Here is a 17,670-nt window from a genome sequence, read left to right on the forward strand (position 1 = left end):
ACATGCTTTTCCCGATTTTTCACCCGCTTCCTTCAAACTAGGGCTATGCTATCTTTGAAAAAATCATTAATGGACTAGAAGGGGATATTTATTAGCCGAATTACTGAAAAGGATGCAGCCCTTCAATCTTCCACCGAGGTCTTCACTAGAGATCTTCCCACCCAGCTTATTATCTGCACCCACTCTCAGTTTCAGAGAGGAAAATCTACCTTTACAGTGTGTTTCACACCACTGATTTTAGCTTGGGATCAGATGTTCTTTAAGGCATGTCTCCCTGCCTTCACTGGGAGGTTAGATATTTTGCTTACATCGAGATTTACCTTTCAGAAAGCTAAATTTATGTTAGAGGAAGCCCTTACTCTTTGTCTTATTAAAGAAAGGAGACTATCCATACTGGGAAATTAAAATTTTATAGTGAATATTCGTAGTATTTCTTTTCCTCTTTATATTTGTCTTACTGTGCAAAACCCCCAGCTTTTCTAAACAAAGAAAAATAGGTCCTCCAATATGATTGAGAGTTAAGCTGCATAATTATGAAGGTACGTTTTGCTATAAAATTTAACCTAGATCTGTCATCCTTAGGAGAATGAGATACATCGAATGAAAGCAGTCTGTCAAAGAAGCAAAGGCGCCCATACTGAACTTGCAGCAGTTTGAAAGGGCGAGGTTCAGAGCTGTGCCTGGCACCAGCCTGCTTACTGACCATCAGTAAACTGAAGTGTTCCAAGGTCCAGCGGCAGGGACTGGTCTTCATGAAGTGCTATGGCAACCAGTTGCTGAAGGTCTGTTACTGTGAGTTTAGTTGCTGATACCTCCCTCTCTTCCTTTGGAGAAAGTGGAATTTTCTCATTTTCAACCTTATTAGATCCAATAGTTGAGATGTCATCTGCTGTGCTTCTGATTTCTGAGCCGTCTCTCTCAAAGTTTACCACATAACGTGCTATAGTGCTGCTTGATCTGCAAGGGAAAGATGAAAAAGTGCCCCGTGCAGCGAGATCAGTGACTGGCTGAGGGCTGATTTTACAAACAAGCAGAAATATGTGCAACCTTAACATATTTTCTTCTGTAAATTAATGCAGAGATACTTCTTTCTAATGTGACTGTCATCTTCAAATTACCTTTACTATACTTAAACCTTTTTTCTCTATGCACAATTTTTAATAAAAATTCCAATATTGAAGAAAAATGTAAACATCTTCTAATCCAGGTTAATCTGACTACGTACAGAGATGTAGAACTGGTAATAATGTTTAAAGTCCTTGATTATTGGCTCAAACAGTCATAAATGCCAGCTAGGGTTACTAGAAGGCTATAATCACCTATTAATTATGCAGGAACCTATGAAAAGGGATTAGACAGTTCATAAAACTACAGATAAGCAAAAATCCTGCCACATGTGGGACAATTTTGTGAGCTTTTTTGAAGAATAGCAAGGAAGTTAGCTTATGTGGCAAGCAAATAAATTTGCACAATGGGAGTTAGCTTTTCCAAGTCCAAATGAGTGCGTATAGCTTCTCCCTAGATGTACTTGTTTAACAGAATCCTCAATTTTTCACCATTATTAATACATCACTTTTCATAAATAATAAATTCACTGAGTTAAAATTAAAAATGAGTACATTGTACAACTTAAGTACTCCCGTGTTGATTTTTTATAATATCAAAAAAATGGAGAGTGGAATTTCACTTTATCTAGTAGTATGTGCTACATATTTATGTTTACATGACATTGCAAGCGTTCAGAAAAAGCACTGGACAATTCTTCCTTTTAAACTATGACTAAAATAGAAAATTGTGGAACTGCTAGACAAATTATTCCCCAGCAGCACCTTTAAGCAACAGCCACAGACTCTGTAGCTGTTCGTACTGCCAGTCAAAAGCTTCTTGCATTTTATTAATCTAGTCTCATTCCCAGTCTATCTGGCTTGATAATGGAGTTAAATCAAATTCCATGTACTTGTTGAAGATAATGTCTATATGGGAATACAGCTAGGAAACAGCAGATCAAAACTGAAAATTTAAATATGAAGTTCCCTTATTTATTTTCACTTTCAGGTTATGACTGATAGAGATCTTTAGTCATCTGAATGTGAATTTTCTTAGGTCAAACAATTTTCTTTCTTTCAGAGAGATCCTGGCAAAATCTGATTACACAAAGCTTTTAGATTAAGGTAAAAGCTGTCCCTGCTGCTTTATATCACAGATTTTGTACTTAGGCAGAACACGAATCAATTCACTCTGTCACGTCAAGATAAACAACATTTATTGATGTATCTTTGTGCTTCTAATAGTCTATAAAATGATTAATCTTAATTATGTATTACAGAAAAATTACCCATCTTTCTCCTTCTTCTGTCTTCATTTCATCACGGAAGAAAAGGTGCGATAAAGGATTGCAAAAGAAAGAAAAACAAAGACTCGTGTATGTTGGTAAATCAGTCAAGTCATACATCGAAAACATTTTTTGTCAATTTATCTTCTACATGTCATCTATAATTTTTATTTCTGTGCCAAAATGCCAGCCTAGTCTCCATCATTTCACTTTTTCCCTTCCAAGCAATGGGATTCTCCATGTTTTGAGAGGCAAAACAGGAATTTTATTTCATCTTGACAGTTTGAAATGTCTGCTTTCCTATTTCCCACTACAAATGGTGCAATTTGAACACTGTCATTGCTAATCTATGTCTTTATGATGGCAGCAAACACCTATGAGAGTAGTAGCAACTGTCACCAGACATGGTCTGTAGTCAGATTCTAGTCACGGGTAATTTGACCACCCTTATTAATTACCTCTGGAGGACATACCTATGCTGATCCTCTGTAATAGAATGCCTTGCTGTTTTCCCTGATGAATTCTCTAGCATATCTCCAATGCTGTCCTTCCACATTGCCTTGTGGGAAACGCTGCTAATATATGCAGCAGTATGGCAAAGGGAGAAGGGGCAGCAACACCTGCCTTTGCTGATCTGTAACTCTCAGGAGCTAACTAAATTACTAGATGATGAGAAGCAATCCTGGTCTTCCTCACTGATGAAAGTACTTTCATATCAGTTACTAAGACCAAGATGATACTAAATAGAAATGGATCCCAGCTCTCCTGGAGTCACAACAGAAAGAGGTTAGTTATTGCAAGTTGTAACTCTGAGATGCTGCTACAGACTTTCTCTGCTCGTATTCGGCAGTAGGCAGCTTTTTGCTTTCTTATCAAAATGTAAGCAACTAATTTTCACTCTGTTTTGCTCTTCTCTTTCCTTTCCCCCATCAATTTAGCAGAGAGAAAAGCTAGGAAGAAGTATGCTCTTGTCTAAAATTGTATTGCAATATGAATGTTCTTCAATATGTTATAAATGTTACTAGAAGGACTGAATGTTCCCCATGCTGTGCCATAAACCCACAGAATTTGTCTTTTCTTTCCTGCTCTTTGTTCCCTTATAATTTCATGCTATTACTATTAGTAATTTGCTTTTTCTTGGATTCTTAAACATAATGTGCTCCTTTCTGCAGAAGCAAAAGGTCAGTTTTTAGTGCCCCCCTCCCCTGTAGATTCTCAGCTGAAAATATATACAGTAGCTTGTATTAGCAGTAAACACACAAGGAAGCTAAAGCTGAAAGAAATGACAAGACAGAGCACAAATTTACTAACGAATGAACCGTTTTAAATTGCTTGAAACACCGATTGGAAAAGTAAACGTATCCTCCTGCGACCTTCACTTGCCAAGACACCTTCTGTGTGATGTGTGAAGGGCACAGGATGCACACACAAAAAGTAGCCACCTAAAGTAATCATACTCCTAACTCTCTTTATCTTATCATTTAAGAAAATCCTTAATACAATGTTGCTAGCAAACAATTTCAAAGGATTTATTGGTTACTTCATCCCTCGGGGAATCAAAGCTACTTCTACTTAGTAATTCAAAACCTTATAGTCTGACTTGGCAAGTGTTTCCACTTCTCTGTGTTGTTACCAGAAAACTGTTTTCTGTTTATAGCAATACATACCCCACTATTATATAGGTCACTTCATGCTGGAGGAAAGAAGGGAGACGAGAATCCTAGTAGCCTATAAAAAAATTACTCTCATTTTCTTACTTACTTAAATCCTAAAACACGGATTTCTTTGAATCCTGGAAGTTTCTCAAATATTTTTTGCATCTGTAAAAAAACATAAAAGCGTTAATTCAGTGTAGGTTCTACTATTAAAAAAACAACTGCAGGTTGACTACCTAGACAATATTTTTTGTATTTTGGAAAGGGCTTTAGGAAACTCTTTGTGGTATCATCATTGCTCAACTTAAATACAATATTTGATTTCTATATGCTGCCTGCATTACTTGTTAATAGGCAAAATGAAGTACAATATACAGCTTTTTTTTAGTAATTATGCAAATCAGTGATAATCTTGTTTACAATAGAGCAAGTCAAACAATATGAATCAAATGGTTTTCCCATTTTCAGCAGTTTGGGGTCATGAATAATTTTGTGATTTAAGTCACCTTAACTCGTGAAGTGTAAATTATTAATTATTTAGAAATATTAACCAAATGCAGATTGATTTAGACTATTTTTCAGATCATTTATAAATGAAACATTTTTAACTGTCTTGTAGAAATACTGCAACTTAACATATTTTAAAATCTAATGTACACAATTGTACATTTACATAGTTTTGAAGAGACAGTATGAAGAATATACAATCAGCAGAAAGGGTGAATTATGCATATGTGCTTCAGACTTTAAGATAATAAATGTTTTCATCAGCCCCTCAAGTTTTGATATCCAGCTGACTGATCTATTGGTCTTTTCCAATTGTACATTTCAACATTTATACAGCTAAGTCAAATGAAATATTTTATGTACATCTACTCTGTCAGAGGAAAGGGATTTTTTTTTAAACACACAGTTCCACAGTTCCTTTCTGATTCACTTCCTGTCCTGTTAAGTACCAAGCAACACACTGAGCCTTTCATCTGCAAGCAATGCCTGTGGAGTTGAGGGAATTCAGCACTTCAAAAGAAGTGAAAAAGCTTTTTGAGGAATCAGGTCCTTTTAATTCAGCCTACCACTAAAAAGTGTATGAACTAATGTGGTGATCTTTCCTCTTAGCTATATGGTTCTGTACAAACCCAGCAATTTAAAACTCCTTCATTCATGCATTCATGTTTGTGAGGACTGGTAGGGAATGGGTGGTCAAACTCAGCTTTCTCTGCATCTCTGTTGCAGGTTAGTTAAGTGAAGAAGTAGCAGAAGATCAGTATGTTATCATAATACCATGTATCAGCTAAACTGTATAAGCCTAGAGATCTTTCATCGCAGCAGACAGAAGAAAAGCCTAGCACAGAAGAATACCTCCCATCTACACTCCCCTTGCCCATCTCTCAAAGAGGACAGTAGGAAAGGAACTGAGGTAAACACTTCATTTTGAACTTGTTCTCACTTAGTAAAAGTGGTGCAGAAGTAGCAGTTACACTATGGGAAGATTTTATGTTATTCATGTGACTAATGCTCACAGAAAGATGAGAGATTAAGGGCCTAAATCAGTAGGATGCAATTAATTTTCCTAAACTTAGACAAGCACTATCATTTTAGATGCCTTAAGGTCATCTTCTGCTCACTTGCTGTTTCAAAGGAGTGCAGCTTTCATATTTGAGAGGGCCTTGCAGATGTATCCTGTTACCCAGGATAACCTGGAGAACATAAAATGACACGGGATATACCTGTTTATGTAACTGAATCCCCTTTGAGCCATGTTCTGCCAGCTGACTCAGCCCTAAATGGGCTCTGTTCAGTCTCTTTTTATCTCTCTTTATAACATAGTGAAGTTGATGCTTTTACTGTATGCATATGTGTACCTTCCTATTTCCTGCTTTTGCCAAACGAGCCTTGATTCGAGTAGCATAAGCATCTGAACCTGCATTCTTTTTCTTGTGTGATTTTAAATATATGTTGTGGTATACAGATGTACTTCTGAACATCCGCTCTGTAATATATGGTGTAACTCTTTCCTCTTGCCGTATCCTAGAACAAGTAAGAAACTGAGCTTGGAACTCCACAGCCTCAACCTTCACAAAGGATTCTCTGGAATTTGTATAGGAGTTCATGTACATGTTTTAATTCTGAATCTAACCTCCTCGCTCTCACTCTTTGAGTGCACCTATGAAACTGCCTTGTATCAAGATCGCCCTCTGCCTCCTCTGTGACCTCTCTTTGGAGGAAAGGACATCGGTGTGTTTCATGGTATGGAACTACAAATAATTTTTTATTCAAAAAAATTCAACAAAAATGTTGCATGCCAAGAACAGCTTTAGACTCTTTAAAGTGACAGACAAAATTTGATGGCAATGCGAAATAGTTTAACAACCAAGAACCTTTGCATTTCTCCTTCTCCAATTAATGAAATAACTTAAAAGTCAGATTGCTGAATTACATCATTACACGTGTAGTAAACAGAGTCTGCAGGCAGTTCTTTTTGAGGATAATACTGGAAATCTCCAGAGAAGCCATTTTTCATCAGCTCTGCTTCATCATCCTTCACCATTTTTCTATGCATATCTGAAACTTAACCAGGATAGTGAAATATCTTTCACTAAGGAATGCTCATGAAACTGATGAAGACCTGTAGTTAATTTTACTAAGAAAACCTTTTGGGACTCTCAAGTCATTAACTGCTATCTATTAAATTGATAGCTGACCATTTGGTTAATATTATATGAAAGCACCACAGATGTTCCAGTTCTTACAGATACTATGGTAACTGCACAATAAAATGACTGGAAGTCCTTTGAAAAATAGTTCAGACAACAGTAGCTAATTACTTTTACCATTTATATTACATTTATCGTTAGGTTTATTGTAGAAATTAAATTATGATAAAGTACTGTCCATGAATTCCTGATTAAGCCTGAATGGTATTCCTAAAGTTACCCTGTTCATCAATTATCTGAGGCTCTAGTGCTGACAAAGATGTTGGCTTGTTACCTTGGTGGCTGAACAGATGGCCTAAATGAGAGGAAAAGCTGACTATACATGAATGAAAACTGAATGTCTTGAGACAACAGGAATTACCTATTTCAAGAGAGGTCAGTAGATTCTAATCTGTTTTACGGTGAAGATAGTTTCATACTATGAATCTCAGCCAAGGTACAAGGCCAACATTCTGGCATTCACTCAGGCGCCTTACCTGTAGCTGAAATTTGGCAGTGAGTTTTCGGTACTGTGGGGAGTTGGGATCGCTAAGTTCAGCTGTGTACTCCTGATCAGTGAGAGTGACACTGAATTCTACCATTTGCTCCACAGGCAGTTCTGGGACTGTATTTGTTCCCAGCTCCTAGAAGAAAGGAAGAAAAGGGGAGAAATAAAACCAAGTAATTTTTTCCCCCCTACCTTTCAATATGTAATACGTAGAAGGTTCCCTTTTAAGCCTGTCCCCAAAATAACTTTCTAACCATACCCTACGAAAGTCAAGGGTTCCTTGCCACATCTGTTGGCTTAATTCTTCTGCTTTGCAAACAAGTTTCTGTTACTGTGACTTGAGAATTGCCTTTGTTATGCATCAATGAAGGTGATGAAGAGAATCAAGCAATTTCTTGCCCAGAAAGTGTTACCAGGTGTTATTTCCATCATCGTTAAAGTCATATAGATTTACTTACCACTTTGGTGGAAAGTTCATGACATCAAGGAGTGTGACAAGCAAATTCTAAAAGCTAGTTGGTATCCCACTCACAGGAAACCCATGGTCAGCCAGAGCAGGCTGTGTTTCACTGACAATGCATTTTATTGCACAAAAAAGACTTCTGTGTTTGTTTGTTTGGGTTTGTTTTTTTTTTAATAAAATATTTCAGGCTTCTATAAAGTTTGCCTATTAAAATACAAAAATCTTGGAACACAAACCAAGTTTTTCTTTACTGCAGTTACTGCATATACATTGCAAGTTTATACTTTTATATACTGTATTCTTTAAACACTTTTTTATATCTTTATTTGCTCAAGGACAATTCAGGCTTTTATAGCTTGGATAAATAAACAAGAACAAAATGATGATCAAGAAAAAACTTGCCCAAAAGAACAGCAAGCTCATCAGCCTGAATCCTACAGAGAAGTGGGTTTCCACTTCTGCTGCCAGGTGGCTTGGTGCAATGCTGCCAGAGACATCTGTCCCATACATAACACTTAGGTTTTTATAGCTTCCAAGAATAAGCAGAACAGGAAATATGTACAATTACGGTGTGTCAGGGGATAAGAGAGAAAATAAGATGTTAATATAATAACGAATGAGTGAAAGAGAAGAGAACGCTTTCTGCACCTGTTGATTCTGTGCAATTCAGCTCTGCTAAATCATTCCTTAGGAAACCTTAGTTTTAAAGGAACATATGTTTTGTCCTGTATATAAAAATATGCCTCATCAGTTAGAGAAAGCACATTCTGTAATGTTCTGTCAAGTAAACAGAAGATTAAAGAAAATGCTCTTCCTGTATAACTGCATTATGACTTTTGAGGAGCCAGCCTTTAGGGAGCTAGTCATAAAGGCCTGGGCTGAGAAAGAATGAGGAGACCTCTAACACAGAGGAACTGAGTAATGCTAATTTCCTGGTACATCCCAAACATCATAAATAAGCAATTTTAAAACCATTTCCCCCCTCATATTCTATCTGCTCTTTATACACAGTTGAGAATATTAAGATTATTTTGCTTTCTCAGACCCTGAGGATGTAATCATTTCAGACAATAAAAATAGTATTTATCTGGGATCACTTTGGTGCAATTCTTGTGCCAGAGGTGAGAAGCTGTCAGAGGTGGGATGGAGAACGCTGGCAATTTGCCAGGAGTGTGATGAGCAAGGCTTCTTGTGAGCATTTCTGCTTTCGAATTCTTGGCAGCTAGAGTACTGAAACCTTGAGTTTACCCAAGTGGGGAGGAGGTAACACAAGCCTCTTTCTACAGGCAAACAACACAGCCTACAGTCTCTTCGTATGCACAAACAACAGAAAAACACCTGCTCTAGAAGAGCAAGCTTTTTAGAATCTGAAAACGATCTCACAGCAAGGCAGAAGGGACATGCAAGGGGCCAGCTCCCAGCTGGGGCTCCTCAGCAGTGAGGTCTGTCCTGGTGGTGCTTTGGTATCTCTCCAGAGGGAGGTTCCATAACGGTCCCTGAAGCCACACAGTTATACTCAGACCAGAGCCACTTCCCTACCACCCCCACGTGGGGCAGCCAGGAAAGGGAAAATAACACCCTCTCTGCCTCCCCTATCAGCCCCACCCCTGTCTCAGATGTAACCTGTGGGCTGTAATAGCTGCTGTAAACCTGTGGAGGAGAGGCAATCTCTGGCACCATGCTGCATGGCTGCTCTGAGAAGAAAGACATCAGCCGATCCTCTGTTTGACAGCTGGCTGTCTGGCAGGAAAAAGGTGAGAAGGTACAGCCCTATTCCCTGTGTTGTGGAAAGCTCAGAAGGTGTGCATTTTTACATTATTTAATGAAAAACAAGGTTACAAAATGGTGTAAAATAGGAAATGGGCCCCTTGTTAAAGGAATGAAGACTTTTTTTTACTTTCTACCACATACACAAGAAATATCAAACAGTACAGAACAGGTGCTAATAAAACCCCTCAGTCCTACCAGCAATAAGAAAGAGGAGTACTCATGATTTATAAGCACCAAGTGCTTACAAGGCTTCCCCTCTTTTCTGCTAGCTGAGCTCCAGAGAAGAGGTGAGTGAAAAGGTGAGAGGTGAGAAAAGGAAAGAGGTGAGAAAAACAGGCTGCCCTCACCTTCACAGGAGTCTTCGTGTCGTTAACAATTTCGTTGAACAGCGTGCCGTTAGTTACTGGTGCATATGGAGGGAGGGATGCGCCAGGGGAGCCTGGGGAGGGGGTTAAAGTAAAATCACGCAAGAACAGGTTTTCACATTAAAAATCTTTCTGTTTCTCTGTTGGTCAGGTGTCCTCTCACTGGGGAAGCTTTCCTTATGGAGGGTGTGTTTGAGTGCAAGCCTGTGCCAAGTGAAAGGGGGTCATGACTTTCGGCATGGGTAAACCTGGCTTCTTTTTATACAATAGACAATTTCTTTCCAGATCAAAACATCAGTAGCGTTGCAGGCAAAAATGGCACTGACTGCGCATCAATGAAATTGTGTGGATTAAATATTAATATTTGATCTTTTCCTGTCATACTGCATTATACATCACCAAATGTCTGAGCTTGACTTTGCCAGTTGAGATATTTGTCTCTATGATAGCCACCTCTCTTTAGGGCTCAATTTAAAGTAACAAGAGGCTTTGACAAAGTTTTCCAACTTGAGGCAAAATTACCGTGCTGGGGGTTGCTATCAGTAACATTCTGTCATATTTGGCCCTCATAAAAATGCATGTGTAGGATGTTTTCTCCTTGAACCAAAATGCTTGTATTTACAGATTTTTGTCACTGTGTAAATTTCTAACAGCATTTTAAAGAACTGAATTATGCAACAGTGTTGGTAGATCTTATTGGATCAATCTGCTCAAATTAATGTCTTGGCATCATGGTGACTTTCTGGCTAAAGTAATTTTCATCCAATTGCTTATTTTGGCCTACAAAATGCAACAGCTGAGACTCTAGATGTTACTTCATAACTGAAGCAAAATTAGCTCTACTCTCTACAGGCGAATGTTTGAAAACATATGCATTTAAAGACTGTGAAACAAACCTGGAATGCCCTATTTCAGTAGCAGACACGCTGTAAAGCAGCGCTTCTTATAGATTATTCTGCTAAATCACTTTCATTACTTCACTGAACTTGTCATGGTTCTACTACATTCATTAAATCACACCTTTCTAAGGGCTGTGAATCACTGATTTCACCGATACTATTTAATGGGCAGGCACGCAGCAAGCAGATATGATTTTACCTGTAGAAATGGAAGGAATGTCTTCCAGCTTTTTGCCACCTGTTTTCTCTGTGGATATTTCATCTTTCCTATCAAATAGAAATGAGTGATTTAATTGATCAGCATACTGTACTGGCAATGCAAAGGTGTCAAAAAAACCCCAAACAAAAAACAAAACCAAACCTCTATATTAAGTGTACATTAAATGAGAGAAGTTATTTCTAATGGAATATTTCATAGGCTGGTTAAATAGGCAATGGAACGGTAGATCATATTTTGTATTTAACAGTTTATGTATTTCCTTTCCTCTCCTTCAATATGGTACCTATTCTTAGAATGAACAAAACCAGTGATGCGATATATTCCTCTGCCAAGGACTACCAATCCTGTCAGGAGTCTGCTCATGAGGTTTCGTGACTGATTTTCTCCAAGCAATCAGAGTCACGGAGTCCTAGAGATTAAATCAGTGCAGAGGGTCTGCTTTTTCTCTCTTGAAGTCTATGAATGGTTGACCACTGACTAAAATGGAAGCAAGACTTGTACATTTTCTAAGTCAACTATTGTCTCCTTTGCTATATCTCATCCTATCAAGACAGTGAGGGCTTTGGGCCACTAATTTCAGAATCAATAAACATTTCATGTTTCCAAGGGTGTTTCATATGGTTTGGGATGAAGAGAGGATATTTGACTTATTTTTCAGTTGCCAGCCTACATTAGAATATCATAAGGATGCTTGCAACTAGTGACAGTTTCAAATCAGATTCTTAGATGAAGATTATTACGCATTGCAAGAATGTTTATGTTTGAATCTGGATGTAATATTCATGGGTTAATACCATTGTCCCCATGGCAGACTGTTGAAAACTCAAGTAAGAATATGGTGGATGTGATGTACAGATTGTCTGCCTTGTATCACGGAGTTTGTTTTAGTATTGCTGTTTTTATATTCTGTTGCAAGTTTTGCAGTCACGTGCTGATTTTGTAGCTGCTACTGTTAGCTTGCCTGAAAAGCGGAAGTGGTACATATATATAAGTACAATTTATATAAAGAATCCTACAGTTAAGGTTATAGAATATTTTCTGCCCTAAAACCAAATTTTTATTCATTTGTAGCTTTTAAAAACATTTACATTCTTAGATAAGAATCTTCTAAGTGACATTTTGAGATTTTTTCTTTCCTAAAGTTGGGGGATGAAGAGTTTCAGTCGTTTTGGATTCCAGGTAGAGTGTGGAAGAAACCCCACAGTATAGAATAAAAAGCCCAATCATGGAAATAAATGAGGATAGACTGTCTCAAAAATCTCTATAGAAATAGCTATTATTAAGGAAGTGCATGCAGGTGGATTATTTGTGAAAACTGCTATGAGTGAAAGAATTAAGGATGCTGCAAGTGTGAAGTGTAGTGTTAACTGAGACATGAAGCTTGTAGGATAGACAGAAGAGAGAGCTGGGCTGCATTTCTAGACAGGACCAATCTAGGTGTTTAATAACATAAACAGAGAACATGAACAACTCCTGACTTACCACACTTTTGGGATATCTTGTGTGGTGAGAACTAAAGTATTATTTGTAACGTTTTTACAGTGTTAACTAATTATGTGTCGTGTCTTTAACTGAAGACTTCTCTCTCTATAAGGCTCCTACAGAAGATGTCAAAAGCTTCCCAGTAGTAAAGATGAACTCCAACCATGCATAATCATGGCTGCCTGTATTTCCAGCTAAAATATGAGTAATTTCATAGAATTTACTTCACCTTCTGAGTTGTGTCTAAGGAAAACTGTACTGTTCACAAAGAGCATAAAAACTCCGAGACCAGTCACTTCACTTGTTGCCTTGCTGCTACTGTTTGCACTAGACTGAGTGCAAAAACCTCCCTTTGGACTTCCAGGGGAATTTAATTAAGCCCTACTTATTAAAAATACATTTCTGAGGTAGAAGAACACCTAAAGCTCCCATGTTATATATGGATAAAGAGACGTAAGACCTTTGTGATCATGAGACAGTATAACTTATGAATGGAAAGATTATTTGCCACATCTGAAAATATAAAAAAATTTGAAGGAAAAAATAGTGTATTAATCAGAGAAATTGTGGACAATGATTTGTCTGGCTGTACTGTAGTATTTATATGCAGAGAGACAGAGTTCAGTATTGTAACTTTAATCTTGCCATTCTCAGACTTATGAGGGTTGTCAGGAGCATAATTGTTTTTCCCAAGAGTTTACAGAATAAATCATCACATTAGTTAACACTCTCATGATGTGTAAAAATACAGGGGAAAGCTAAAGTAAAGGCATAAAGTTTACGTATTATGTTTTAACATAGCCTCCCAGATGTATATTTATATACATTTTTGTTAAGATCTCTGACTTCCCTTTTGAGAGTTATGGTTCTTAGATTAGGGGTTGGTAATCTTTCATCATGCTCCTCACCAACACATCTAACGCAAAACTCTAGCTCTGTCAGGGTTTCATGCTCAGATTACTCTAAGAAGACATTCTGTGGTGTCTCAAAGTGAACAGGCAACTCAGACATTTGTCCACCTCGGTTATTTATGATAATATGTATACGTGTACTATGATACATAGAGCATACACATCTCTCACAGCACACACCACGTACTCCACAGTGCTATCTGTATATCTGTTCACATCCGTGCACATCTACACATCATAGCGTTTTTCAAAAAAGACAGTAACATCAAGTGGCAAGGTTCTACTTGTGCTACTTACCTTTCCTGGAAGGTTCTATGTTTTACTCGCTGCAAAAAGATTAAGAAAAACAGCATTTTACTAGTGGGTGTATCCAACCATTGAGCAGAAGCCTGCTACTCTTTTGTTTACTGTACCTTTATGTTTTCCTTCTAACATATGCCCCCTCCTTTTCCTGAGGAATATTTTGCCCTTATATAAGCAGATGGGGAGAGACTTGGAAGTCTTCCCCAGTTTGTAAACAAATGTCAGTAATCCTTACCCGTTGGATTATTTCCAGGTGCTCTTGGGAATTGCTGAAGTTTTTGCCGATGTCGAATATGCAGAATGTTTCCCTCTGGCAGGCAGTAACCCAGTTCTGATATTCAGAAGTATCAGGAATCCGATCCAGAAAAATACGAAAGGCTTCCCATACAGCTTCCTGGCAGACTGAGTAAGAAGAAAGGGTCTTGGGATGAATGCTTTGCACTAAAAATTAAACTTGAAAGTCCTTTTAAAGTGATTTGGGATTTACAGATTTTACTGTACTTAGTAAACAAATCCAGCTTCTTGGTATTTCTGAGATATTTAGGCCTTTTTGGTATTTTCGAGTTGACAGTCATTTGCCTTTAGGCTGAAGGATTAACCATCTTTGAATTAAGGATTACTGATTTTCCTCTTTTTAAAAGAAAGATTAATTTGACCTGACATCATCATCACGAATAAGGAGCAAACACAAAGCACACTTCCTTCACCTCAAAAGTACACACGTACAAAGGTACATACTGGATGTTCTAGTGAGACCAATCAGTGAGGTAGAGAAAAAAATTAGTCTAGCAGTCATTGTACTTGAATAATCATAATTTTAACTGTATACAAAGGTTTCGTACTTTAGTATGTTTAACTAAGCATAGAACAAGCTAAACAGAACATGTTTAAGATTTTGTTATTCCTCACATGAATAATAAAATATTTTAATGGAAAATATTTTTTTTAAAATACAACAGGCTGAAATGATTTTATCATATTCCACATCTTCCATGTAATTACTTTTTTCAAAATCTTAAGGACATTCTGCAGTGGGTACATCCTTTTATGTTGCTTTCGATACCTCTGGAAAAATTGAACGACCTAGTATAGGTAAAATACCTCTCTACACAACTGTACATAGTCATTTGTTCAATGGTTTTGGCTGGGATAGAGTTAATTTTCTTCCTACTACCTGGTACAGTGCTATGTTTTAGATTTAGCATGAGAATAATGATACTACACTGATAGTTTAGTTGTTGCTACATAGTGCTTATCCTAAGTCAAGGATTTTTCAGTTTCCCGTGCTCTGCCACTGAAGAGGTGCACAAGAAGCTGGAAGGGAGCATGGCCGGGACAACTGACCTGAACTGGCCAAAAGGATATTCCATACCGCAGAATATGCTCAGTGTATAACCTGGGGTGGGGGGAGTTGACTGGGAGGGGTGGATTGTTGCTAGGTGTTGATCAGCGGGTGGTTAGCAACTCCATTGTGCGATCCCTTGTCTGTCTTGAGTTTTATTTCTCTCTCTGTTTGCTATTTTCCCTTTCTTACTATTACTATTATTATTTTTTTCCCCCCATGTTAAACTGTTCTCTCCACCCATGAGTGTTACATCTTTTCCCAATTCTCCTCCCTATTCCACAGATGACGGGTGGGGAGGGGTGGAGGCGTGAGCAAGCAGTTGTGTGGCGCTTAGTTGCAGGCTGGGAGTAAACTGTGGCACAATGTTCACTATTTCCTCCACGGTGGTGAATCGCCCAGTTAAATGCCAGTCTACATCAGATAAGGTTAACAGGTACTGCGGTTGCAGAGAGAATAGTAGTGTTCTGCTTCATTTGGGGACGTGAAAATGACCATGAAGAGAATAAGACAGTGGGTAAGATTTTGAAGAGGTGCTGTTCAGGAACAGTTCTAAGGGAGCTTCATTTACAGGATGCAAACTGACCTAATTACACGGGACTGTGCGAAACACAAGACACTAGTGGAGACTAATACTTTTACATATTCTGTTGGCTCACTCATGCAAGAAAGCTGTGAAGTTCAGCTGTAGTATGTGTCAAAATATATTAGAATGAATATTTGGGCTTGGTGTCCGGCTTATTGATCTATATTCTAGCAGTCAGAACTCTGTCAGGCATTTCAGGGAAAACTTATAAATTTGTGCTGCAAACACCTTGTTCTCAAGTGCTGTGAGCCAGGATCACGATGGACATGAATATGTGAGGGAGGGGAGAAAGCAGCAGCAGCAGCAGCAGTTAGATTGTAAAATGACTGCTCAGAAATACTTTACAGGGTCTATATTCCCTTGATGTTTCTGGAAACACAGGTCTTAGATATGCCTGCAGAAGTGAGATTTTGTGAGTCACTGGTGGCCAGGTGGTGCTACCCTTCTGAGTGCACTTTCACCAACATCTTGCTGCAGTCTCCTCTCTTTTGTAAGTCGAAACTAATTCTAAAAGATTCTGGAGGATAAACTGTTCTCCAGACAGCTACTGCTTACTTGACTAACTATACTAATATGTCTTCGGATTTCTGCTCAGATACCAGCCCTTCCCCATACTGAAAATATTTGGGTTCCACTTAACTCACTCTGCAAAACCTCAAACTAAACATAGACTGAATCTTGGCTACACCTGAGTCACGTTTAAAATCCCTGAGTAGTCTGAATAGGTCCTCAGGCTAGCACAGAGCCAGCCAGAAAGTGCTGCTCTGTGTAGACTTTCCTGCCTAACTGCAGAAATACGCGCTTACGCAGGTGGTCCTCTGCGGGGTCTGTGAACTCAGTTGTGTAGGATACCCAGCATAGCTCAGTGGCTGCTGGAACAAATGTGTTTTGAACAGAACCAGTTCAGTTTCTCAGCTGTCGCTATACCTCCCATTCACGGGTTTTTGACTCTGTCACCTTTTGTGATTCCTCTGGTATTCTTAGAGTCAACAAAGCCACCCGTATTTTTGGCTTTGTGAAAATATAAAGAGCACTCACTCAAGATGAATGAACGCACTTCTTCAAAATGTTGTTTGAAGTTAAATGCTTTGGGGATTTTCAATCATATTAGAAAAACTAATTTAACAAAAACTTGCTAGCAATTTAAAAGGTGTTGCCTTTAGCACTTTACTTTGCAAAGTTCATTACTGTGAGATAAGACATTTATTTAAAGTACTTGATACCTGCTTTGACTTAGAGTGAGATAGTTACCTCCATTATCTAAAGTAACGGTTTCTCTGAAATTAGTGAAATCCATTTCTCTAGGTACTCTTTTGCTGTAGGGATGTGCTCACCTAGCTCTGTTATGACACCTCAATAACACCCCAGGAATGACCTGCCCTCCCAGCAGAACAGCTGCATGCGGAGAAGATGTACTTAGATTATTAAAAAGGAACAGGCTGTCTTTTGAAGGGATTTATTCATTATGAGCTAGCAGTTAAGGACCGACATGATCCACAGCGCTGTTACAGTTTGAAATGTGTTATGTGAGTTGGAGTCATGGAAGTGATCTCCTAGACTTTAGGTACCGAAAAGAATGGACTGAAGGTATGTCTACAAAACAAAATGAAGGCAAGGTTGTGCCACAGATAGGCACAGGCTATAAATTCCAACGTGGCTACCAGATTATCTTCTCATGAAGGCTTGTACTGTTGTTACAACTTCAAGGATAATGCTTGCATGCCCACACTTCCACCTCTACCTTTTTTAAAAATTATTTTTTATTTTTAATTTATCACTTTCATCAGGTAAATTAGCATGATCAACTAGGCAAGAACAAGTCCTGGGTTCTGATCTTTCCTTGAAGGAAAGATATTTTTTTTCAGGTTTTAATGAAGGATATTGTGATAGAAAATGGGCAACTTTCAGGGAAGCAGAAGCACCTTTTTCTCAATGAGTGTACGAATTACTCAGCAGCAGTCACCTATTCACTCACTTACTTTTTGGGAAGTACTTCAGTTGAAGAACAGGGTGACACCTACTCACGGAATTTTGTGAGTGTAGGACACTGCTGAGAAAGAGGAGATGTAAGTTTAAACCTACTTGCACTACAAGACTTACAGAGCCCAATATCCCAACTGATGAGCTGTTCTCCAGAAAGA

The 17,670-nt window shown here is 38.3% G+C and overlaps 1 protein-coding gene across 1 annotated transcript in view; it reads right to left on the reverse strand.

Annotated features, from left to right (window-relative positions):
• IMPG1 (interphotoreceptor matrix proteoglycan 1) overlaps positions 1-17,670 on the reverse strand; it is a 44,562-nt gene that overhangs the window by 25,372 nt on the left and 1,520 nt on the right. Inside the window, exons 2-9 of the mRNA XM_010135807.1 lie at positions 13,837-14,003; positions 13,596-13,624; positions 10,885-10,952; positions 9,769-9,860; positions 7,178-7,324; positions 4,094-4,152; positions 2,336-2,356; positions 704-957 (exon numbers count right to left, since the gene is read on the reverse strand). Of these exons, the coding sequence (XP_010134109.1) occupies positions 704-957; positions 2,336-2,356; positions 4,094-4,152; positions 7,178-7,324; positions 9,769-9,860; positions 10,885-10,952; positions 13,596-13,624; positions 13,837-14,003 (837 nt within the window). The remainder of the gene's footprint in view (positions 1-703; positions 958-2,335; positions 2,357-4,093; positions 4,153-7,177; positions 7,325-9,768; positions 9,861-10,884; positions 10,953-13,595; positions 13,625-13,836; positions 14,004-17,670) is intronic.

Source organism: Buceros rhinoceros, unplaced genomic scaffold (genome assembly GCF_000710305.1).
Source record: "Buceros rhinoceros silvestris isolate BGI_N320 unplaced genomic scaffold, ASM71030v1 scaffold4235, whole genome shotgun sequence".
Lineage (NCBI taxonomy): Eukaryota > Metazoa > Chordata > Aves > Bucerotiformes > Bucerotidae > Buceros > Buceros rhinoceros.